The sequence below is a fragment of the Protopterus annectens genome, chromosome 3.part1 (assembly GCF_019279795.1).
Source record: "Protopterus annectens isolate FY-2018-M chromosome 3.part1, PAN1.0, whole genome shotgun sequence".
NCBI lineage: Eukaryota > Metazoa > Chordata > Ceratodontiformes > Protopteridae > Protopterus > Protopterus annectens.
In genome coordinates, this window is record NC_056732.1 from 49,236,213 (window position 1) to 49,261,847 (window position 25,635).

The 25,635-nt window shown below is 43.3% G+C and overlaps 1 protein-coding gene across 4 annotated transcripts in view; it reads left to right on the plus strand.

Moving 5' to 3' along the window:
* VIRMA (vir like m6A methyltransferase associated) overlaps positions 1-25,635 on the plus strand; it is a 1,734,630-nt gene that overhangs the window by 1,160,600 nt on the left and 548,395 nt on the right. For all 4 annotated transcript variants that reach the window (XM_044066546.1, XM_044066545.1, XM_044066547.1 and 1 more), the window contains one exon: positions 21,644-21,879. In XM_044066546.1, the coding sequence (XP_043922481.1) occupies positions 21,644-21,879 (236 nt within the window). The remainder of the gene's footprint in view (positions 1-21,643; positions 21,880-25,635) is intronic.

Consider the following 25,635-nt stretch of genomic DNA (forward strand, 5'->3'; position numbering starts at 1 on the left):
AGGCCTTCTCAGTCCAACCCAGAACCAGCAGAACACCCAGGCTTCAGTCCCAGGGTATGCACAGGACTAAGCAGTGGGGGGCTCCCACTTCCAAATCAGAGAGTAGTAAGACTCCCCCCTATGGTAAACTGTCTCAGTGACTTAACTTTAAAACTTGCAAGCACTTCTCAACTGACTGCTCCTTTAGGGGGAAAGATTGCTTTGCAGGCAAAAAACTGGGAACTCATTACTCAGGACAAATGGGTTTTAAATACAGTTTCCCAAGGATATAGATTTCACACACGTTGCCAACTCCAAACGGTTGGCCAGATCTACCACAAATTAGTGGGCAGAGGCTCAAAAGCAAGTATTCTCTCTCTTAAGCATAAAGGCTATTCAAACTGTACCAGAAGAGGAAAAAGGGCTAAGGTTTCTACTCAAGACTTTTCCTGGTACCCAGAAAAGACAACTCATGGCGCCCTATCCTGGACCTTTCTATCTTAAACACCTTTTTGGTGATTCCAAAATTCAAGATGCTAACTCTTCACCAGTTACTTCCTATGCTAGGGAAAGATGCCTGGTTGGCAACACTGGATTTAAAGGAAGCCTACATGCACATCCCAATCAGAGAATCTTGCAGAAGATACCTACGCTTCAAAGCAGACTACATGCACTATCAGTTCTCTGCACTGCCCTTTGGCTTATTTACTGCGCCCAGGGTATTCACAAAGTGCCTAGCTCCAGTCATTGCATTTTGCAGGCAAATAAATATTTAAATATACCCATACCTGGACGATTGTCTAATTCAGGCAGAAAGCGAGGACATACTTTTGAATCATCTGGCATTTGTACAAAAGGTGCTAACTTGTCTGGGGTACACCATAAACGAAAAGAAATCACATCTGGTACCCTGTCAACAAATTATATTCCTGGGAGGAAGCTTGAATACAACTTCCCAGATGGCTTTCCTCACGCCAGAGAAACAAATTCATTTGACAACTTACTTCAAACTAATGGCCACAAAGACCCTGCCATCTGCAAGGCAAATACTGCAAGCCTTGGAGTTCATGGCCTCCTGCATTCTACTAATTCCATATGCAAGACTGCATGTGAGGAAACTACAATGGTGTCTAAAAAGCCTATAGTGTCAACATTCTCAGGATCTAGAAGCAGTGATTCCTTTATACCTTGGCTACAGTTAGATTTCCTTTGGTGGGCAGAGGCCTGCCACCAAAACAAGGGACTGCCATTCACTCTACCCCCTTCCACCCAAACCCTAACAACAGATGTATCAGACTATGCATGGGGGGCTTACCTGGCAGGGAAGTGCATTCAGGGCAAATGGAACCCAAGTCAAATGCACCTGTATATCAATCAAAAAGAAATGTTAGCTGTACAGAATGTGCTGACAGCCTTCAAGGACCACGTTCTTCCAGGACAATTAATGGTAAAGACGGACAACGCCACTGTAATGTGGTACATAAACAAGCAGGGGGGGGTACCCATTCTTACCCCCTCTCCAGACTAGCCATGGCTCTGTGGAACACAGCCTTGAGCTACCAAGTGCATCTACAGGCTGAATTCCTGTCAGGAAAACTAAATACACTGGCAGATGGACTAAGCAGAAATCTTATGGATCCACATGAGTGGAAACGGGAACCACAGGCTTTCAACATGTTGATAAACAAATGGGGGAGCCCAGATATAGACCTGTTTGCATCCCCACAGAACTACCAATTGGTCAAATTCTGCACAAGGACTCCCCACAAACAAGCTTAGAAAGTGGAAGCTCTGTCCTTCAGCTGGAAAAATCTATCAGTTTATGCCTTTCTGCCTCTCCTCTCTAAAGTACTACTAAAGATCAAATGGGACAAACCAAGGACGATCATGATTGCACCAGACTGGCCACGCCAACACTGGTACCCCCTCTTGCGCAGTTTGTCACTGCTGGCTCCATGGCACCTGCCTCAGACCCCTACCCTGCTGTCTCAGCAGGAGAGCCAGATTCTGCACCCTCAGCTTCAAAGCCTGAACCTGGCAGCCTGGTTAATTACCTAATCTCTCCGTTACCATCCGTCAGTAAACAAGTGTTGGATGTCATTTTAGAGGCAAGGAGGCCTAGTACTAGAAAATCTTATGCTGAAAAATGGAAAAGATTCTCTGCCTGGAACCAAACTCAAGGAATGGGCACAGCAGCGCCCAATTTACCTCAGATTCTTCAATACTTAACTGAGGTGCTTCACAGGGGCCTTTCCTTTTCCTCCATCAAAATTCATGCTTCAGCCATTTCAGCTCATTACAACACAGAACCTCCCCTCTTCTCTCATCCACTGCTCACGCAGTTCCTCAGAGGGGCCAAAACCTTAAGACCATGCAGGAGAACCCCAACCCCAGCCTGGGACCTTAACTTTGTATTGGAAAAACTCACTCTTCCTCCTTTTGAGCCAGCTGCAAGTGCAGAGTTAAAATTCCTTTCTTGGAAAACAGCCTTCCTTTTTGCAATCACTTCAGCAAGAAGGATATCTGAATTACAGGCACTTATGGCAGTGGAGCCTTTCATCATCTTTCATGCGGACAGGGTGTCCGTCAGGACCAATCCCCCCTCCATGCCCAAGGTGGTATCCAGTGTGGCTCTTAATCAGTCCATTCATTTGCCAATCTTCTTTCTAATCCACAGAACAAAGGGGGAACGAATACTGCACTCCTTAGATGTGCACAGACAACTTAGATTTTACTTGGACAGGACTAAACCTCAAAGGAAATCTGAACAACTGCTGGTGGTATTTGCTGCAGGGGCAGAGGGGAAGGCTATTTCAAAGCAAGCCATTTCTAAATGGATAGGCCATTGCATTAATTTCTGCTGTAAGCACCATGGAAAACCTGTCCCATGGGATTAGACCCCATTCAACCAAGGCTGTTTCTACCTCCTACAACCTTTCTCAGAGGTGTCCCTACCAGGGACATCCTAGAAGCTGCTACCTGGAGCTCTGTACATACCTTCACCAAGCATTACCACTTGCCTATTTTCTCTAAATCCAGAGCTGGTTTTGCCACTGCAGTCCTGCAGGGTTTATTAGCTGGTCCTAATGTTCTCTGTTTCCTCCCTTCCTTAGCTTTGGGAATCTACCCAAATGTAATGACTGCAACAGTGAAACACGATGAACATAGTACAGTTGTGTACACTTACCATAAACGTAGATGTTCGAGTGTATTCACTGTTGCAGTCCTGGTTACCCTCCCTCCAGCCACCTGACCTCTTTTGGCTATACATCTATTCTTTACTATGCTTAAAAGCTTTTTGGTGTATTTATTTTTTTGTTGGAGGTATAACCTAATATATATATGTATATATATTTAATTACTTCCCATTATGGGGCACGTGACATCTGGGGCAAGAAAAACTGATGTAATGGAGTCTGATGACTGCTTTATACCCCTGACGTCACAGAAGATGAGACAGCAACCAACGCAGGACCCAAGACTTTGATAATCAGGCCGACTTAGGGCTATTGCAAGCAGATAACCCAAATGTGATGACTACAACAGTGAATATACTCAAACATCTACATTTATGTTGTGTACACAACTGTACTTTCTACAGAATTGAAGTTGATCAGTTTTTAGAAAGTGCCCTTCACCTGAATCCTCCTAGGGAGGCTATCCTGCCTCCCTGGAATCTGAACTTTGTTCTGGAAAAACTTAATTTGCTGCGTTTTCATCAGCAGCTTCAACTTCACTAAAAATCTGTACCTGGAAGATGGTTCTGCTGGTTGCTGTTTACCTCTGTCAGAAGAGTTTCTGAGATGCAAGCCCTAATGATTACCCCCCACCATTCCTTATCTTCCATAAGGACAGAGTTTCCTGAAGGGCTAATCCCTCCTTTATTTCCAGAGTTGTAAGCGAGCTGTCGCTGAACCACTCTATCCATTTGCCAACCTGTTTCCCTTACAAAGCAGTGGTGAGAGGATCCTACACTCCCTGGATGTACTTAGGCAGCCAAGAGTCTTTGTTTCTTAAAAGGAGGGTAAATGGGGAAGCCCTGTTTCCAAACGGACTGTACCATCTGGATTTCTAAGTCTGTCTCCTCCTTTATAAGGGATAACCCTGGCAGCTAGAGTTAAAGCAGTCTCCTGTTATGGCGATGCCTTCAAAGGCATTGATTCCAGATCCATCACGTAGGCTTCTTCCTGGAGTTGAGTACAGTTTCACTAAGTACTACCGAGTAGATGCATTTTTTCAGATCTATAATCTCCTTCAATAGGTCAGTACTATTAGGACTAGTAGACAGAACTTCTATCCCCAGTCTTACCACCTTGATAACTGTTAGCTTTGGAAATCACCCCCAAGTATTAGAATACTGTCACATTGCTCAGTAGGACCTCTGTTGATGTTCATCGTGTTTCACTGCTGCAGTCATTACACTTGGGTTATCCTGCCGTCAGATGGTCCCGCAGTCGGCCAGAGTTCCAAAGTCTTGGTCCAGCGTCGGTTGCTGTCGCCTCCTCCCTGACGTCAGTGCGACAGGGGTATATAAGAAGCAGCCGACACCATTTTCTTCAGTCTTTCTTACCGTGCGGTGCCTGAAGCAAAAGCAGTTCGCAAGTGCCGGTCGGCCGACTCCTGAGATATCAAATTCGATTTTCAGAACCGAAGTCTTCAATAAAGCTAAGTACCCCGTTGAAACTTTTCTTGCCTCAGACCAATGTCAGTAAAAGTTAATAATTGTATTTCTTGTGGGAAGCAAATACCTCATAAGGATTTTCATTCTTACTGTATTCCATGCCTAGGCCCAGATCACGACGTCACTAGTTGTTGGTTTTGTGCTAGATTTAACAAACGCATTATTAAACGTCGGTTTGATTTTGCTCGCCATTACTTTCACTGAAGGTTTAATTATACCATGCCGTCGTAACAACAGACGAACGGAATTCACAAAAACCGCAAAGATAAGGATTAAGGACAGGCATCCGAGGCCCAAAAATGACGGCGAAGCCTTTTCTAGGCCAGTTCGCTGGTTCTCAGTGAGGCGCTTTCACAGCCCCTGACACCCGCTTCCTCAGAGCCACAGGCCGCGACCGACTCCCACGTGGAGGTGCCTAGGCCTCTGGATACTCAAGGTGTTAGGCCTATGGAGACTAACCCTTCAGATGGGTCCAGAGCCCCTGAGCAGGCATCGGCTTCTGAGGGTGTTTTCAGACCTTCACAACTTACCATTGCAACTACAGCCAAGTCTAAAACTACATTAAAGACAAAGAAGCAAGTACAGCATTCACCTGGACAGGCCTCCATGCCTAAAAAACAGATGCTGAAAATGGCCGAAGACTTAATTACTCTGATCAGGGGTTCCCATACACCTCCTGATAAAAGGCAGAGGCAAGATATATAATTCCGCTGACCAGGTTTCTATATATTCTGATTCCTCTTCAGACCGGGAATACTCTTTATCCCCCTATGAGGAGTCTGATGCTGAAGAATCAATTCCTTCAGCCTCTCCTCCTGAGGATTACTCTTTTGGGGAAACTTTACATACCATGATGGAGCATTTCCATTGGAAGGGCCAGGATTACTCAGAATCCAAGAAAAGGCTCAGAGACTTTCTTTTATTGCCTCAGCACAGGCCCCTTACTATTCCGCCAGTGTTGGATATTGTGGATGATGTGTTCTCTGAATCCAGTTTAAATCCTGATTCTTTACCCCCTGCTCCAGTCAAGCCAGACAGGTACTACAGAGTCCCTGACTCTCACAAATTTCTTTATAAAAACCCTGTAGCTGACCCAGAAACTATTTCCCAGGGTCCCAAAGGGGTAAAGGCTTCCACAGCTAAAAATCTAGTTCCCTTTGACAGGGATTCTAGAGCATTAGACAGATGGGGAAGAAAGTTTACACTTCTGCAACTTTAGCAGTGAGAGCTTTAAATTGCCAGTTTCACATGCTTAAATACCAACAAGATTTAATGTCTCAGTTAAAGCAGAAAATGAGTACAAGTGCAGAACAACCTGATTGTAAGGAAATGCAGGATTTATTGCATGCAGCTGAACAAGTGGGAAAACATACTCTGCAATGTGGTTTTGATTCATTAGAGGCTTCTTGTAGAGCAGCAGTTACGGGATCTGTGATTCGAAGGCATGCTTGATTAAAAGAACAAAATTTACCAGATCATGTTAAGGCAAAATTATTGGATGCTCCTTTACAGCAAGATATTTTATTTGGTGTTAAGGCAGAAGAGGTATTAAAGAAAATGGAAGATAAGGCAAAATCTATGCAAACAGTGAAGGATTTCTTACAGGGACAGCCACCTCGATTTTAGCAGGAATTGGCCTACAAAAAATTGGTCCTTTCCAGTGTCAGACAGGCCAAAAAGAGGCAGATACAGACGCCCAAGAGGCAGATCTCAGCCCCCAAGGCTCTTACAGACCACAACAGTGGGGTGCTTCAACCCCAAAAGGAGATGAGGACAAGTCACAACCTTACAGGAAACAGTCCCAATGACTCCCCCCTTCCAATTCCAAGCTCTTCCCTTTTGGCAGCTCCCTTGGGGGGAAACTAGCACTTTTTTCACAAAACTGGCAAGCAATCACCCAAGACAAATGGGTGCTGAATGTTGTGTTTCAAGGTTACAGGTTCCACTTTCACACTTTACCAAGGCTAAAAGGAATGCCAGACCTGCCACAAAATCAGTGGGCAGAGAGACAAAAGCAAATTACAGCCCTCATGGACATGAGAGCTATTCAGAAAGTGCCACAGCAGGGACAAGGAATTTACTCAAGACTCTTCCGTGTCCCCAGAAAGGACAATGCCTGGAGACCCATTCTAGACCTTTCTGCTCTAAATACTTACCTGGATGTTCCGAAATTCAAAATGTTGACACTACAGCAGCTCCTTCCCATGTTGGGCAAGAAAGCTTGGCTGGTTACTTTGGACCTCAAAGAGGCATACCTGCATGTCCCTATCAGACAAAATTGCAGAAGATACCTCAGATTCATAGCTGGTTCAATGCACTACCAATTCTCTGCACTGCCCTTTGGCTTATCTACTGCGCCCAGGGTCTTCACAAAGTGCCTGGCACCAGTAATTGCATTTTGCAGGCGAAAAGGAATTCAAATATATCCATACATGGACGACTGCCTGATTCAAGCAGAGAGCAGGGGTGTTCTTCTAAAGCATCTGGCATTTGTAAAAAGGTTGTTAATTTGCCTAGGGTACACAGTAAACGAAAAGAAGTAAAACTAGTGCCCTCACAAGAGATAATATTCCTGGGTGCCAGCTTAAATACAACAGCCCAGATGGCTTATCTCACGCCAGACAAACAAGGACAACTGACTCAGAATTTTCAGGTGATGGCAACAAAGTCCCAACTCCCTGCAAGAAAAATTCTGCAGGCCTTGGGATTCATGGCATCCTGCACACTGCTAATTCCATATGCCAGACTGCATATGAGGAAATTACAATGGTACCTAAAAAGTGTTTGGACTCAACGCTCACAGCTTGGAAACAGTAATACCACTAATTCCCTGCCTACAACAGGAGTTTTGATGGTGGGCACAGGCATGTCACCTCAACAAGGGTCAACATTTCAGTCTTCCCACAGCCAGGCAGACTTTAACAACAGATGCTTGGGATTATGCCTGGGGTGCACACATGGCAGAAAAATGTATTCAGGGCAAATGGACCACAGACCAAATGCATCTTCACATCAATTAAAAAGAGATGTTGGCAGTACAAAATGCCCTAACAGCTTTCAAGGACCTTCTACATCCAGGACAATTATTATTAAAGACAGACAACACCACAGTAATGTGGTACATAAGCAAGGGGGCACTCATTCTTACCCCCTATGCAGACAAGCCATGACCTTGTGGAACACAGCTCTAATGTATCAAGTTCATCTGCAAGCACAATTCCCGCCAGGAAAGAAAAATACTCTGGCAGACAACTTAAGCAGAAACATAATGGCTCCTCACGAGTGGAAATTAAAACCACAAGTCTTCAGCATGATAATGCAAAAATGGGGATGCTCGGACATAGATCTTTTTGCCTCCCCACTGAATTGCCAACTACAAAAATTCTGCACAAGGACTTATCACACACAAGCATGGAAAGTGGATGCTCTTTCGTTCAGCTGGAAAAGCCTAAAGGTTTATGCCTTCTCACCACTGCCTCTCTTTTCAAAGGTAATCCTAAAAGCCAGACAAGAAAAACCACAGATGATTCTGATTGCTCCAGACTGGCCCACACCACCACTGGTACCCAATCTTAAAGAACTTAGCTCAAGGCTCACCTTGGATTTTGCCTCAAATTCCACACCTTCTGACTCAACAAAACAATCAGATCCTGCACAGTCAGCTCAAAACCTTAAACCTGGCTGCATGGCAGATTCATTAGCCAAACAGACAACACCTCTCTCTAAAGCTGTTATGGATGTCATTTTGGAGGCCAGGAGGTCTAGCACCAGGAAATCTTATTCAGAAAAGTGGAAGAGATTCTGTGCCTGGAACCAGGCTCAAAGCCTTGACCCTCTTGTCCCTAACATTCCTCAGATACTACAATACTTAACTGAGATGCTGGACAAAGGACTATCCTTCTCATCCATTAAGATCCACTCCTCTGCCATCTCGGCTCATTACAACACAGATCCTCCTATTTTCTCTCATCCATTGCTAAAGCAGTACCTCAGAGGGGCTAAAAACATAAGACCGCCCTGGAGAGCACCAACACCTACTTGGGACCTCAATTTTGTCTTGGAAAAGCTCACGTTACCTCCTTTTGAGCCAGCCAATTCAGCAGAATTAAAATACATATCATGGAAAACTGCTCTGCTTCTGGCAATAACCTCAGCATGAAGAGTCTCAGAGTTACAGGCACTAATGGCAGGTGGAGCCTTTCATCATTTTCCACCAAGACAGGGTTTCTTTAAGAACTAACCCTTCCTTTATGCCTAAGGTGGTATCCAGTGTGGCTCTTAACCAAACCATTCACTTGCCAACTTTTTATCCAAATCCCCAGAATAAAGGGGAGAGACTTCTACATTCCTTGGACATACACAGTCAATTACGCTTCTACTTGGACAAAACAAAAGCTTCCAGAAAAACTGAACAATTGCTTGTATCATATGCTGCATGATCACAGGGAAAGACTATTTCAAAGCAGACCATTTGAAAGTGGATAGGATGCTGTATCTGGTTCTGCTACACACAGCATGGGAAACCTGTACCATCTAACATTAGACCACATTCCACCAGGGCAACTGCCACTTCCACTGCCTACCTTAGAGGAGTACCTACCAAAGACATTTTGGAAGTTGCAACTTGGAGTTCAGTGCACACCTTTACCAAGCATTACCACCTGCCTCTTTACTCTAGATCCAGAGCTGGCTTTGCCACTGCAGTGCTGCAGGGCCTCATAGCCACACCAAATCCTCTATAGAACCAGCCACCCTGACTCAGCTTTGGGATTCAACCCAAGTGTAATGACTGCAGCAGTGAAACATGATGAACATAGTACAGTTTTGTACCTACCATAAATGTAGATGTTCGAGTGTCTTCACTGCTGCAGTCCTGGTTACCCACCCCCGCCATCCCCTCTTTTTTAGCTGGGTCTTATCTATAACTTTCTACACTATTCTACCTATGTGGTGTATTTGCTGGTTACTGAAGGTTTTGTTTTTACCATATTGCATGTTTTGTAAGCAATATGTATTGCGTATCTTTTTCCCCTGTCACACTGACGTCAGGGAGGAGGCGACAGCAACCGACGCCGGACCAAGACTTTGGAACTCTGGCCGACTGCAGGACCGCCTGACGGCAGGATAACCCAAGTGTAATGACTGCAGCAGTGAAGACACTCGAACATCTACATTTATGGTAGGTACAAAACTGAACTTTACGATAAGGTCATGTACAACTGTATTTTTCTTCTCCTTTCAAGAAAAAAAGAGAGAAAGAAGATGCTTCTCATTTTGCTCTTCTTTCCTTCCTTGAACTATTTGGACTTTAAGGATTTCAGAGCAGCTGTGGAGAGTACCTCATGCACTGCCTAAATGCTCGCAGAAGTTGAGTTACTGTTTGGACAAAATTAAAGTCAGACCAGAAACATGCCAGTTGTTTTCCCATAATCCCAGGTCATTGGCACCGATGGTTTCCCTATCTACCTTGGCTCTCTATCTCTCCCTCCCTCTCTGTTTGATTTCACTCTTGCTGTAACACTCACTGCAGTCCTTCTTATTCAAGGGTTCAATTCACTAGGGCCCTGGCATACCTCCAGCCTTCCTCCAGATTGCTTCAGTGAATGATAAGCATGCATTCTATGCTTGGTTGTCCTTGAACACCTGTGTGAAGTACTGTAAATACATTTGACTTGTTCAGAAGTGTTTTGGCCTAGGGTCTTCTATAAGAAAGACCTTGTGTTGCTGTCCTAGAGGCTACTGAGGATGGGTCCAGTCCACTACAAAAGTTATGTACTTACCTTAACAAAAGATTTATAAGAGTGAGTCCGTCTTCAGTAATGGACCCATTCCCTGCTGCCCACCATCTTGATTGTGGGGACCTCATTTCCTTGGCTTTTGTTCGGCTACAGTGCCTTGCCATAACTGTTATGTATATATAAAATGTCCTGTGTTATTGCTGTTGGAAAGAATCCTTGCACTTTTGCCCTTTACCAGTTAAAAAAGGCCAGTTTTGAGTCTGCCTAATACTTTCTGAAAGTTATCTTTGCAGTTCATAATAGTGCACTGCGTATGGAGTGACTTATTTCATTGATTCATAAATTCATAGACTAGGGTAATGACTTTGGGGCCTTTCCTAAGCCTAGCCAAATTTTCCCAAAAGAATAATGATGTCCTGTGGATAGGACATTGAGAGCCAGGCATTTATAGTATAAAGCTACCTTTGTCCTTTGGGTGGCAGGCCTGGTGTAAATTTCCTGTTTGCCATATGTCACTGTACTATACACTGCACAGTTTATGAAAACATAGTCTTCTGAGACCTGGATTATGGGGCTTCTACTCTGTTATACAACAAACATCTGAAATTTGTGAACTGTCCAAAGTAGAGGTGCTTAAGTTTAAATGCTCCTTTTTCCCCATTGAGTGACCATTGATAAAGAACAGATTTCTCATTTAGAAAGAATCGTCATAAAGGTGTACTTGACTCGGCTGAAAACAGTACAGTACAAACCAAGAATGTATCTGACACTCCCAGCCTTTGCTTTCCATGAATTTTTTTAGCACAGACTACAAAGAGAATTCTACAGATAGACTGTGGACAAGGGCGCCCGCAGGCAGGTGCAAGGGGGTGCACTTGCACCCCCCTGGAATCCGCTGACTAGTTAATCATTTAATTTAAAAAAATATACATATATATTTTTTAGGGTGTTCTATTTTAAGAAGAAAGAAGTCTAGTCGTGGGCGTGCTGACATCATCGCTTGCAGTGCACATATTTTCAAGTTTGCGAGCGGGAACCGAAACGGACGGTTTAGTGGACTACTTGCGAGCGAGCGGTTCGGTTTAGAGGACTACTTGCGAGCGGGAACTGAAACGGAAGATGGGATTTCAGAAACGGACGGACGGAAGATGGGATTTCAGAAACGGACGGAAGATGGGATTTCAGAAACGGACGGACGGAAGATGGGATTTCAGAAACGGACGGACGAAAGATGGGATTTCAGAGTGAGTAATGTGTGTAAGATGGGATTTCAGAGTGGTGTGTGTGTGGATGGGATTTCAGAGTGGTGTGTGTGTGGATGGGATTTCAGAGTGGTGTGTGTGTGGATGGGATTTCAGAGTGGTGTGTGTGTGGATGGGATTTCAGAGTGGTGTGTGTGTGTGTGTGTGGATGGGATTTCAGAGTGGTGTGTGTGTGGATGGGATTTCAGAGTGGTGTGTGTGTGTGTGTGTGTGTGGATGGGATTTCAGAGTGGTGTGTGTGTGTGTGTGGATGGGATTTCAGAGTGGTGTGTGTGTGTGTGTGGATGGGATTTCAGAGTGTGTGTGTGTGGATGGGATTTCAGAGTGGTGTGTGTGTGTGTGGATGGGATTTCAGAGTGGTGTGTGTGTGTGTGGATGGGATTTCAGAGTGGTGTGTGTGTGTGGATGGGATTTCAGAGTGGTGTGTGTGTGTGTGTGTGTGTGTGTGTGTGTGTGTGGATGGGATTTCAGAGTGGTGTGTGTGGATGGGATTTCAGAGTGGTGTGTGTGTGTGTGTGGATGGGATTTCAGAGTGGTGTGTGTGTGTGGATGGGATTTCAGAGTGGTGTGTGTGTGTGTGGGATTTCAGAGTGGTGTGTGTGTGGATGGGATTTCAGAGTGGTGTGTGTGTGGATGGGATTTCAGAGTGGTGTGTGTGTGGATGGGATTTCAGAGTGGTGTGTGTGTGTGGATGGGATTTCAGAGTGGTGTGTGTGTGGATGGGATTTCAGAGTGGTGTGTGTGTGTGTGTGTGTGTGTGTGTGTGTGTGTGTGTGTGTGTGTGTGTGTGTGTGTGTGTGTATGGGATTTCAGAGTGGTGTGTGGATGGAATTTCAGAGTGGTGTGTGGATAGGATTTCAGAGTGGTGTGTGGATAGGATTTCAGAGTGGTGTGTGGATGGGATTTCAGAGTGGTGTGTGTGTGTGTGTGTGGCTGGGATTTCAGAGTGGTGTGTGTGTGTGTGTGTGGATGGGATTTCAGAATGGTGTGTGTGGATGGGATTTCAGAGTGGTGTGTGTGGATGGGATTTCAGAGTGGTGGGTGTGTGTGGGTGGAAGGGATTTCAAAGTGGTGTGTGTGTGTGTGGATGGGATTTCAGAGTGGTGTGTGTGTGTGGGGGATTTCAGAGTGGTGTGTGTGTGGGAGATTTCTGTGTGTGTGTGTGTGTGTGTGTGTGTGTGTGTGTGTGTGTGTGTGTGTGTGTGTGTGTGTGTGTGTGTGTGTGTGAAATGCCCCCGGTGCTACATGGTGGTAGGTAGAGAATAAGGCTTGAACCCTGTACTTTGGGTCCAAGTGGCAAGAGCCTGAATTCCCTACCCACTACCATTTGTAAAAATGTTGTAGGTTTTTCCCTCATACTTGTTCTGTTTCTCATAAAATCTGTGGTTTCTGTATTTGTGTCCTTGCAAAGCCAGTAGTGCATTGGGGCAGTGGTAGCATTATTGCCTGACAGCTACATGTTCTCTGGTTTGATTCTTGGCTGGGGTACCTTACCTTCTGTATGCTCTCCCTGTTTTTGTTGCCTCCCATCTTACAAAAACATGTCTGTCTGGAGTGTTTCTCCCAGGGCCTCTGCTAAAAATTAGCTTTTGTTTCAAGTCAAACTTTCCTGGTTAAATGTTAAAAAAATGACACTCATTTGAATATCAGACTTCATATTCTTCAGAAAGTGCATGGTAACACAAAAGCTTTTATTCTAGCAATTTTGTAAGTGTATAAGATGGATATTTGAAATTTATCCCCATCTTTGGGACTGTATTCCCCCATTATTGGCTTCATCCAGGTTTTGTGCTAAGGTTGAGAGCTATGGTAAGAACTGAATTCACTGAATACGTTTGGGGGTATATTCCCCCATTACTGGCTTTGTCCGGGTGTTTTTTGCTCAGAGGTTGAGAGCTGTGGTGAGAACTGAATTCACTGAATGTTTGGGGGCTGTATTCACCCATTATTGGCTTTGTTCGGGTGTATTGTGCCCATTATTGGCTTTGTTCAGGTGTTTTGTGTTAAGAGGTTGACAGCTGTGCTATGGTGAGAACTGAATTCACTAAATGGTAGCCATTTAAGTTTCTGTCTTCCTCTTTCACAAAACAGCTGGTTTGGCATAGTGGTATGTTGCTCTAACTGTTTTGCACAGGGTCCCCTGGGTTCAAGACGTGGCAGTGAAATGTATGGTGGTAACCCAGCATCTTATTCTACCAACCTTCCAACATTATACAAGCAATGTTTAAAATGTGTCCTTGGGTTTTGGCCTTTTGTCCCCCCCCCCCCCCAATAAATTTTGGCTTTTTCCAGATTTCTTGTGTTGCAAAGTTCAGATACAACTGAGTGTCGAGTAGATTTTAAAAGGAGCTGACAGCTGCAGGGGAGCAAAAGTTTAGTGCTGCTTATGTGGAGTCTGCTTGTATTGTTAATAGCACAACAGGTAGTGTACTTGCTTTTGATGCTAAAGGCTGTGGGTTCTACTCCCACAGTAGGTAGATGCATTGCTGATACTGTACTGTGTTGTAAAGTGGGTAGATACTGCAGTCCTTTTTGGCAAAGATACCTAGTAACTATGAACCTGTTATCAGTTTGATATCCATTCCCTATTGCGGTATTACTAGCTTATCATGTTTTTAATGCATGCAACAAAGGCAATTTATTCTTCAAGGGCAACATGCACTTTATTTGTAGATGAAACAATGGCATATAAAGTTGTTTGCTAGCAGCAACCTCTTTATTAGTTACAGATTTCTTTAATGTGGATTTTACTACTTCAGAGATTGTGCATATTTACTGATACTGGTGGACTATAGAAGGTTGAGTAGACTTTTTATGATGGAAATGTTCTGAATTGGGCAGTTTTGTCATTGGTGTATGCATTTTGTTTCATTGTTTACTGGAAAAATGTTCAAAACAATACATTTAAAATGCCCTCTAACAACTGTACTATATTGTACAAGGAATATAATGTAATACAGTCAGGAAGGTGTATCAAAGAGCATGTGTATGTTTCATCTTCAAGGGGCCTAAGATTTTGAAGACAGCCCAGAGTTAATATTTATCTGCCACTGGCAAAATGTATTTTCTTTGAATGTGGGTTTCAATGCTGTTTCAATGTATGTGAGTTTCAAGGGCAGAGAAGTTTTAATGTTAAGTCTATTTTCATTGTGAGACTGCATTGCTTTGTTTAACAGATATCTATTAGGGTTTGTGCTGTAAAATGCAAAATAAAACTTTCAAATGAAATCTAAATCATTGCAGAAGTAAAGCAGTATGCACATTACAGTGTTTATGGTAAATGGGGCAAAATAACCAAGGAATGGGACATTGGAATGGCTGCAGGGGGGGAGGCTCCATTCGACCATGATTTTGTGAGGGGGGGGTAGCAAACTCAGACAGCCCCGGTTGAGCTATACCTCTCAGTTGTCCATATTTTTGCAGAACGAATAGATATTTACTTCTTATTTTTGGTTTGTTCCTCATACAATGAAGTCACTAAATGACAGACATTGAGTTTCAGACCTCATAGCCTTCAGAAAAATACATACTAATGCAAGACCTGTTCTGTCAACTGTCTTAAGTTTATACAAGAGCAATTTTTAGTAGTGGTTGTATGTTCCCCCAATATATTTGGCCTTGTCCAGATTTCCTGCATTAAGAGGTTGAGAGGTATGTGCAAATCGCTTTGTAGAATTAGGAATATCCAGACCTCTCCATTGTCCCCAATTTTGACTCAATGTTGCTCTCCCCTAATAATCCTTCCTCAAAATGGCAATTTTGGAAGAAAATGTGATTGACGTCTCCTAGAATAATGGTGTTGGCTTAATGCATAGGGACACCATATTAGTTAGGAGATATGGACTGATGGGGTACATAGAGGGGACCTATAGTTGGGTATGACACAGTAAGGAGTTTTGTTGATGCTAAGTTGGATGCAGAGGAATTCCACGTCATTATCTCACCTACCAAGTCTGGAGATGATGAAATGTTCTTTAAGAATATGTAGACAACATCACCTTTTCATCTCGGGTGATAGGCCTGAACTTGTGGCAGGTATTGAAATCCTGCATTAAAGGAGTGCTGTCATCGGTCTTGAACCAGGTCTCTGTGATGCATATATAGATGTTTTCCAGGGGAAGCAGTGCTTGTAAGGAGTGGACTTTTTAGCTTATGCTCTGAAAAGGAAATTGGTTATTTTCTAATTCGTGTAGCTATAAAATTCAATATAAAAACTGTAAAAGTTTCTGAATGCAAACACACTATTAAAGCAGCATCATGGTAGGGAGTACTTCAGTACAGAGAGATTCAACTGTATACATAGCCATGAGTTCCTTTATACCTTTCTGTCAAAAACAAACACACACCATGGTCACACAGAGTTTACAGTTGTTGTAACTTCCTTTATACCTTTCTGTCAAAAACAAACACACACCATGGTCACACAGAGTTTACAGTTGTAACTTTGAAAAAATCTATTTATGTATTTCTTGCACTAAGAAGTTGAGGTGCGTGTGTGTGTGTGTCAGAGAGAGAAATGCCCTAGCAGGTGGAATTTATTTTCAAGTAATTGTGAGCTTCAAGGGAAACAAAGGTTACTGCTGCTCATGCTAAGTCTGCTTAAAATGTGCAACTGTTTTGTTTAGCAAATGGTATCGTTATTATGGTAGATAATTTTAAAGCAGTGTTAGCACAGCAGGTAGCATACTTGCATCTTGATGCAAAGGACTGTAGGTTCTATTCATACAGCATGTACATTTGTATTTTAAGGGGGGTATGGTACTGCAGTTCTTAGTATGTCCTCCTTTGGATGACACCTAATAACTATGAACCTGTTTTTCAGCCTGCCACCCATTCCCTATTGCAATATACCAACTTACCATTTATTTTAATGTAGCACAGGCAATTTATTCTTCAAGGGCAACAGACACTGAATTTGTAAATGAAACACTGAAATAAAGTTTTTTTCTAGCAACAACCTCTTCATTGGTTTCAGATCTCCTTGATGTGGAATTATTCAGATGACTTATACTTCTGCAGAGATTCTGCATATTGATTGATATTGGTGGATTCTATGACAGAAGTTTGAGTGGCCCTTTATGGTTGAAATGTTCTGAATTGGGCAGGTTGTCATTATTGGTTTATATGATTTGTTTCATTGCTTAAAGGAAAAATGCTCAGAACTATAAATTTAAAATGCACTCAATTATTATGTAGTATAATTAATACAGTCAGGAAGGTGAATCAAAGAACTTTTGCATGGTTCTAAAAATGTGTCAAGGAGCCTATGATTTGGAAACAGGCCAAAGGTAAACTTACCCTGCCGCTGGCCAGATGCATGTTCGTTGAATGTGGGTTTCGATTGCTTTGTTTAGATTTAGTAAATGTCTATCAGTGTTTGTGCTATAAAATTTGAAATAAAAGTTGTAAATGAAATCCAGATATCTGTAATCGTTGTAGAAGTAAAGCATAAAACAGTATGCACACAGAGATTTGAACAGTGTCTATGACAAATGGGGAGAAATAGCCAAGTAATGGGACACTGGAATGACTGTGGGGGGTGGGGCTGAGTGGGCGGGGGGCATCAGAGGGTGTGGGGCTGCATGGGCGGGGCTTGGGTTTGCACCCCCCTGCAAAAAATCCTGTGGGCTCCCTTGACTGTGGAGCAGCTAAAGATTTGCTTCTGCTGAAAACCTACTGTAATTTACTTGAAGGAGCCCTTTGCATTGAGTTTGCACTGAGAATTCCTATCCCTATTTTTTCACATAGCTCTTTGTTTCTGACCAAGGTCCTTACTTGGGAGAAAACATACTTCTTCAGACTCTTGTTAGCATTCCTTCATGTTTTCTCATCTGTACTTATGTCCCATTGGTCCCCAGTTCTTTGTTTTCCCTGCTAGTGCTTTTAAGTACCTAAGGTTTTCAGTGTGTTCTGTTCTTGGTAGATCACTTGTCCACTCTAACACAGGCACTTGCTGCTACTTCCTGTGGCTGAAGCAGCACTTCTTTTGTCTCCTGATATTCAGCTTCAACGGCCTGTATTTACCTGAAGGAAAGGATGGAGAGACTTGCTAAGGACAGTAGATGTTTCCAAGAAAGGTACAAGGCAAAAGAACTAAAGGCTAGGCTTTGGACTTCAGTGACCAGATCTATGTGAAGTCCACTGCTGACACGGTAATGGCTTGCAGTCCTTGTAGTCCTTCCTTATTTTTTAGCAGGAGGCCAGGATGCAGCATGTCTTCAGTTGTGAAGGGTTAACTCCCTGGCAGCTGCTTTTGAGAGTAAGACTCGCGTGAATACAGCTGACATTTGCAATGCGTTGATAAAAAGGTTATTGAAACAATCCTGGTCCATAAAGGTTTCAGCCCAGATGCTGAGTCCCTGGCACACACTTAGAATCCTGAATCACAGATGCATGTGCTGGCACCTCCTCCCATTTGATTGTCATATGTTGGTATCCTATGAGACCCTTACTTTAATCTGTCCCCTGCCGTGAATGGGTCCTTGATCATTCCAGTGCTAACACTGGGCTTTGAGAGTCTGGTTATTTGTTTCCCAGTACTTTACATTACCTTCTTTGCATTTTTTCAGGATTACATCCAAGTCCTTGCTGAAAGGCTTATTAGTACCAAAAGTGATGTAGGGATGATTTTAACATCACTAATACAGTGTTAAATGAACATTAACTGGAGCTACATTGGGTTATTACTTGCCTTAAGTGATGTGACATTCACAACACCATGCAGTGAATGCATTACCAACTGGTAGCGGGTAAACAAGCAGGGAAGTAGCTTCTGTTGCATTCATTTGGTGGCAACAGCATCTCTTTGTTAGGTTGCTACTAATCCAAAAACAGTATTCCTTTTGGGAAAAGTCTTTGCTTGACCACATGTGCAGTTTTTGTAGCCTTGTTGCTGTCTTTGGTGAGTACTGTTCTTTTGCAAAGTCTGGTGAGAGGAGGTCTGATTTCAGAAGCCTTCACCAGTAGGTAACGGTCAGGTTTTCTTCGTTTAACATTTCCATCTTGGTGCATTTCTGAATTTATGGGTTCCAACAGTCAGGACCAAGTGTGCATCTTGCAGGGATATGACTCTGTGTCATGCTTCAGGATGGAAGAGTGTTTTCTTGTACCACTTGTATTTTTTTTTTCTCTCTTATGGTTTATATCTTAATCCTAATTTTTCCCGTAGACGTTTTCACAGTTGATTAAATTGCTAAAACATGACTGGTGGCACAGAAGGATAAAGTCCCGACTGCGAGTCATTTAAGTGGAGCTCAAGTAGTAGCTTGGTTGCTTGACTGTCATACTGAGAGGATGTGCATGCCCGTTCTGGGGAGAAGGTGGTTACCAGTTGGCTCATGCCACTGGTGTTGACCCAATCACTGCTGGAGGGCAGCGAAGGTATCACATGGGTGGGGAGCCAGTGCAGGAGCAAAGAGAGCATTGCTAACCAGACGGCGATTGTAGTCCTTGTCGGACAAACAAAGCAGCAAGCATGGACTAACAGGGCAGAAGCAGTGTCTTCAGTGACATAGGTGCCTGCATCACCACTTATGGGGCGGGGTTGGGACTTTCATATAAAATATGCTGCCAATTCAGAATGCTGATAGGAGCATCAAACTCCTCAGTGTATGCCTGCGTGATGATGTCTCTGGATTCTCTTGCCCTGAGAGATCTCAAGGAAGAATCCACATCCATAGGGAATGTATGGGCCCAAGTCTCATAGGGTGTGGCTCGATGACTGGCAGTCAGAGGGGGCTGCTTAGGGCAGAGACTGGAAGGAGCATCTTCAATATGATCTCAAGCTGTTTCCATAGCAACTTGAGGAAGTAAATGAATTGAAAAGTAGACATCTGTCACATCCTCCTGCCTTGTAAGGCCAGCTATGCACAAGGTGTATTCACACCCCGCGACAGTTTACAAGCTGTCCCTTAACTAGCAAAGGCCAACCTTCTACCTGATTGCCAGTGATGAAAGGTATGCAAGAAATGTACCCCTCATACCCACTTCAGGAATGCATCCCAAGGCGTCCATGGTAGTGTATCTTGAGCGTGCCCACATCGGTCATGCACACATGGAGCTGTTCTTCATTTCTGTAGCACAGGCTTATCAGTTCAACTTCAGAGTGAGGAGTTTGCTGCACAGTCCCCCACACCCGCCAAGCCACATTGTGAGGGGCTCACCTGTCATGGTAGAAAGGAACCCTGCAGCTCCTGCTGTTCAATTTGGACATCTGGGTCTCCTCGGACATGAGATATATTGTCAGGTGTTGGATATCTGGTGGAATCTCCTCACAGTTTTGGGAAGAGTACCCTTAGGATGCACCAGCTGTGCACCACCTTCAAAAAAGCACTTATTTGGTCATGTGGGTCCAGCTGCACACTAGATGCATCACACAATGGACAAGCACAAGACTGCTTCTACAAAAGTTGTGGTAAAGTCAAGTCTTCCTCTCCCTTTGCATCCTGAGGAAGGATTTCAGGTGATCTAGAGCTGTGAATTTTGAGGGTCTTCTGCAGCGATATCCATTTGAATGTGAACTCAGTCCATTTGCTCACCCAGGGATTATGCCAGATATTGGGTTAATATCTTTGTATTTTAGATTGCTGGTAGAGAAAGAAGCAGAGCATTGGAGTGATCATAATAAGATAACCAAGTGAAATGTCATTTAATATGATAGATGAAAGAAGTGAGTTTTGAGACTAAGTTATTGGTTGAGTATAGGGTTAGATGGATGTAGGATATGGTTGGCAAGCATAACCCGTTGTTTCTTCAGCGTTCAGAAAAAAAAAATTTTATATATATATATATATATATATATATATATATATATATATTTGCTTGGTGATACATTGATGGGGGTGGAGATGCTTCCACAGAAATCATGTTGTACCATCTACATAAGATAAACTGATTATGGTGGGATTTAGGCTTTAAACAATGTTTAATCCAGAACCTTTGATCTAATGAAGGACGAGTCCCTCATAGGAAAAGCATGCATGAATTTACCTGTAGGCAGTAGGGCCAAGACATCCAGCGGGTGAGCCAGGAGGGTACCACTGATAAGACAAGCGGGCTGGAAAGAAGTGGAAAACTGCCAGCTACTTTGTTTCAACCACTTATGTCAACAGTGTCATTCTTAAATTTTGCAGGCATAAGGTGGTGGTAGCATTTCTTTGTTCTCGTCTTCAGTTTTATGCTTGTTATTCATAACTAGAGACAGAATAGTCTGCTTGGATGTAGCTGCCCATCCAGAACAATCTAGGGCAGCCTGTGTTGGTGTTATATTTTCTGCTCTTTCCCTGCGTACTGTAAGCAGAGGGATAGATCCTTTAGAGGGTTGCTTGGCTGCAGAAAAAGCTGCCAAACCGTATCTCTCCCTCAGTGCAGATGTCAGGTCTTTATCAAAATACTACCACACATTCCGAGTCATGGCTAGATACTGCTGGTTCCACGAGTCACGTTTCTGTTTTAGTTTATGGTTGCACTGCTTGGAAGAGATGAGAGGTGATGATTTTGTTGTTAGGAGTTTTTGTATAATTTCTGTTAATGTGGGGAAAATTGAATACAGCAATAGTAGCAACTCAGCTGCGACATGCAAGAAGACCAAAATGATTGGAGAATTGGAATTTGTGTGTGTGTGTGCGCGCGTGTGCGTATGTGTGTGTGTGCGCACGCGCGTGTGTGTGTGTGTACATTAACAATTTATGTAGTTGGCTGTTTATGTGCATCAGTTATGCATGTCATCCTTCCTGTGGAATACTTTATTTTGAAAAGGTAATAAAATAAGGCAACACAATAACAAATGATGGCACTTCGATGCGACATCCTGTGTTCGGCCTTATGTCCGTATTGCATTATTTTCATGTTGTCCCGTCATATTAATGAGCGTACCATAGTCTGTTTAAATGCAGGTAACAGTGTATGAAGCTTTGTGTTATTCTAGCATATTTAAATTAAGGTTCTGTTTTCTGTTGTAATTAAATGACTGTCTTTATCAACAGGTAATTGAGCCAAAGGATATTGCAGTTGCCCTGAACACACGAAAACTGTGGAGTATGCACCTCCATGTCCATTCCCAGTATCTTCAGGAAATTATACGTTCTTTTTCTGGGTGTTCCTGCCCACCACTTCAAAACATGCTTAGACGCGTCTGCATCAAGCTAAGTGACTTGGCCGCACCAACCGCACTCCTTGTAATGAGAACAGTTTTGGATCTCCTTGTAGAAGATCTACATAGGTATTTAATGTCATTACATTTTATATTAAAAGCTTGGCTATGTAGATATATATATATATATATATATATATAGTATATCACAGATTAATGACCACATCTGAAGTTTTTCATTACTGGAGTACTTATTTAGTAGCTTTTCAAGTTATCTGAAATTTTCTCTTCAGAAGTGTGATCTGATTATTATTTTTAGCATACCATATGAAGTTGTGCTGTTGAAAGTGAGTGCCATACTGTGCTATTATAAATATTCTGAGACTTGCAATTCAGTATAACTGAATCCTGTACTGCAGACTGCTGGCTGCAGGAATGGACAGGACTGAGTCCAAAGATGATATAGCCACTTAATGCCCTGAACATTTCTAGACTGCTAAGCCTGACCCACAACCCTGTAATGCATTGTTATATTTGGATCCTTTTCTTTGTCACAGTAAACGTTTCTGGGCACACTGAATGCAACATTCTGCCCTAAAATTCTGTATTTATCTAGAAGGAACATTTTTTTCTGCCTCAAGTAATGTATCTTATTATCCTTCTTTACTTACCTTTTTACTGTGTGTGTGTGCAAGTGTGTGTGTGTGTGTGTGTGTGCAAGTGTGTGTGTGTGTGTGTGTGTGTGCAAGTGTGTGTGTGTGTGTGTGTGCAAGTGTGTGTGTGTGTGTGCAAGTGTGTGTGTGTGTGTGTGTGTGTGTGTGTGTGTGTGTGTGCAAGTGTGTGTGTGCAAGTGTGTGTGTGTGTATGTTTGTGTGTGTGTGCGCAAGTGTGTTTGTATGTGTGTGCAAGTGTGTGTGTGTGCGTGCAAGTGTGTGTGTGTGTGTGTGTGTGTGTGTGTGTGTGTGTGTGTGTGTGTGTGTGTGTGTGTGTGTGTGTGTGTGTGTATGTTTGTGTGTGTGCGCAAGTGTGTGTGTGTGGGTGTGCAAGTGTGTGTGGGTGTGCAAGTGTGTGTGTGCATGCATGCGTGTGTGTGTGCGTGTGTGTGCTTGTGTGCGTAAGTGTGTGTGTGTGTGCGTGCAAGTTTGTATGTGTGTGTGTGTGTGTGCAAGTGTGTGTGTGTGCAAGTGTGTGTGTGTGTGCAAGTGTGTGTGTGCAAGTGTGTGTGTGTGTGTGTGTGTGTGCGTGCAAGTGTGTGTGTGTGTGCAAGTGTGTGTGTGTTTGTGTGTATGTTTGTGTGTGTGTGTGTATGTGTGTGCGAGTGTGTGTGTGGGTGTGTGCGGGTGTGTGTGTGGGTATGTGCAAGTGTGTGTGTGTGAGTGTGTGTGTGTGTGGGTGTGTGAAAGTGTGTGTGGGTGTGTGCAAGTGTGTGCACATGTGTGTGTGTCTGTGTGTGCTTGCGCACAAGTGTGTGGGTGTGTGCAGGTGTGTGCAAGTGTGTGCATATGTGTGTGTGTGTGTGGGCGCGCACGCAAGTGTGTGCGGGTGTGTGCAAGTGTGTGCATGTGTGTGTTTGTGTGCGGGTGTGTGCAAGTGTCTGTGTGTGTGCGTGTGTTGTATGCTGTGTTTGTGTTCATTCTACGTGTCATGCTGTCTCATGCAGACATTTGCTCTTCCTCGAGTCACAGCTTTGCTCAGTAACTGACCTGTTACAGACAAGTCTGTCCTGTAGGACACTTAGTGTTCATTCAGCTTGTGGGTTTCTCATGACACCAAGGAATTCTTCATTATCAGATGGTTTCCTGGCATTAAAATGTGTTAAAGAATGGCCTTTTAGAGTTCTTTAATGTTTCAGAAACTGCAGAAAATCCTAAACCCCCCACCTCCTGCATCTTATCATGAGGCATCCCACAAAAGCCACACTGTATGCTCCAAGTCAGCAGGCTCCTCCTCTGATCATCTTCTTCTTTCGGTTTTAGGCTCCTCCTCTGATAAATAAGTCATAATCAAAAACTGATCAAGTAAAATGTAGAGACAGAACTAAGGCTCCCTACATTAATTATTGACTCGCCCTGCTCCTTTCTCGAGTGTCAGTGTCACCCAGTCAGACACCATTGAGGTTTTTTCCTTGATCTTGTCTCTGCTTTTGCACTGTGTGCGTCTGCCTCTCCATGGTGCCCATTTTAGCATCTTCTCCAATCTGATGGACCTCATTTCAATTGGAAATTGATTATGGTAAACTCATCTGCCATTAAAGAACTGGAAGGCTAGTCTTTCACTGGGCATAAGATTCTTAATGTCTTTTCTTCCAGTGTCTTAATACAACTGTCAGTCTAACCTTTGAATAAAGCCGGTGTTAGCAACTGTGGGTCCCGGTTGGGACCATTTTGTCAGGGGCTGCCAGCTTACTACCCCAACTATTTCCTCCAAACCCTCTCTCCACTCACTGACATTCTGGGCTTTCATTTATTTCACAGTGGGTATTAGGAATATATATATGCTATTACTCTGTATTAAAATAAAATAATGTGTTGATTTATTAATTTATATGTTGTCAAAATATGTTACAACAGAAGCGAATTACTAGATCCTTAGATTACCGCTAGATTCAACATCTTCTGCAGTTCCTCTCTCGGAGTCTGCTTAACTCACGCTGGCATCCTGAAAAGAAGCTAGGGCCCTGTCTACAGATGGTTTATCAATAGGTATACCCTGGCATACCAGTAAACATGGCCCCCTGAACACACACACACACACACACACACACACACACACACACACACACACACACACACACACACACACACACACACACAATCCCTGACAAGTTAGTTCAAGATGTGCATACAAACAGACATCCAGTCTGTACTTCCCTACATGAAAATTGGAGAAACACCAATTCAATAGGGCATACATTTATGTCGTGGAGGAAACCAGAGCACTTGGATTAAATTCAGATAGAGACAAGGACAAGTAAACGCTACACAGACTGTACCACATCCAACAATGTAACCAGAGAACCAAGCTCTGTGCGATGGTAGTATTCCTCACAGTTGCACTGTGCCACTAATCAGTTGCTGTCACACACAACCTGTCCAGACCCGTGACATTTATTGTATGTAGTGTTAGTATTTGGCTGTGATGGAAACGGAAATAAGTTATGGCAAACTACTTTTATTGTATGTAGTGTTAGTATTTGGCTGTGATGGAAACTGAAATAAGTTATGGCAAACTACTTACTCCTGTCAGCTTTTTTAAGACTCAAAATGAAGAATGTTTTTTATGATCAGGTACACTTGAAATGTATGCATATCTGGTTGCCTATTAAGGTCTAAAATAAATAAATAAAATTACCTGCTGCCCTCTGCATGAGCTTCAACCCAACTACAGCATTCTCTCACAGACCCTAATGGTGCCGGTGCCTGCAGACTCCTGATGCTGTTGTGGCCATTACCTGTCATCATTCAAAGCTTCTAGGTTTTCTGTTCAGTTCCATCTACAATGAACCACAGTTTTGAAGCTCTGTGAATTATCGTGTAGCTCATGGATGGAACTGAGTAAAAAGCCTGGAAATTAAGAACTGTGCATTAATTTCTGTACCAGTCAAGACAGCCATTTTTTTTTTGTGGAAGGAATTTGTTTTATTAAAAAAGGTAATAGTGAAAAATAAGAGAGATGTCTTGGTCACCTATACCTCAAGGCTGGCAGTGAGTGCAAGGCTGTCTGAAGGAGTGGGGCCCTACTGAGCCAAATAGGTCCAGTTGGCATAAGGCCAGTCCTGTCTTTGACTTTGCTACAGACACTGGTTCGTTTGACATTGGTCCATCAGGCATGTCTTCTTTCACTGTCTGACTCTATTGGCATCTTCTTATCAAATTCTGGCTTCAC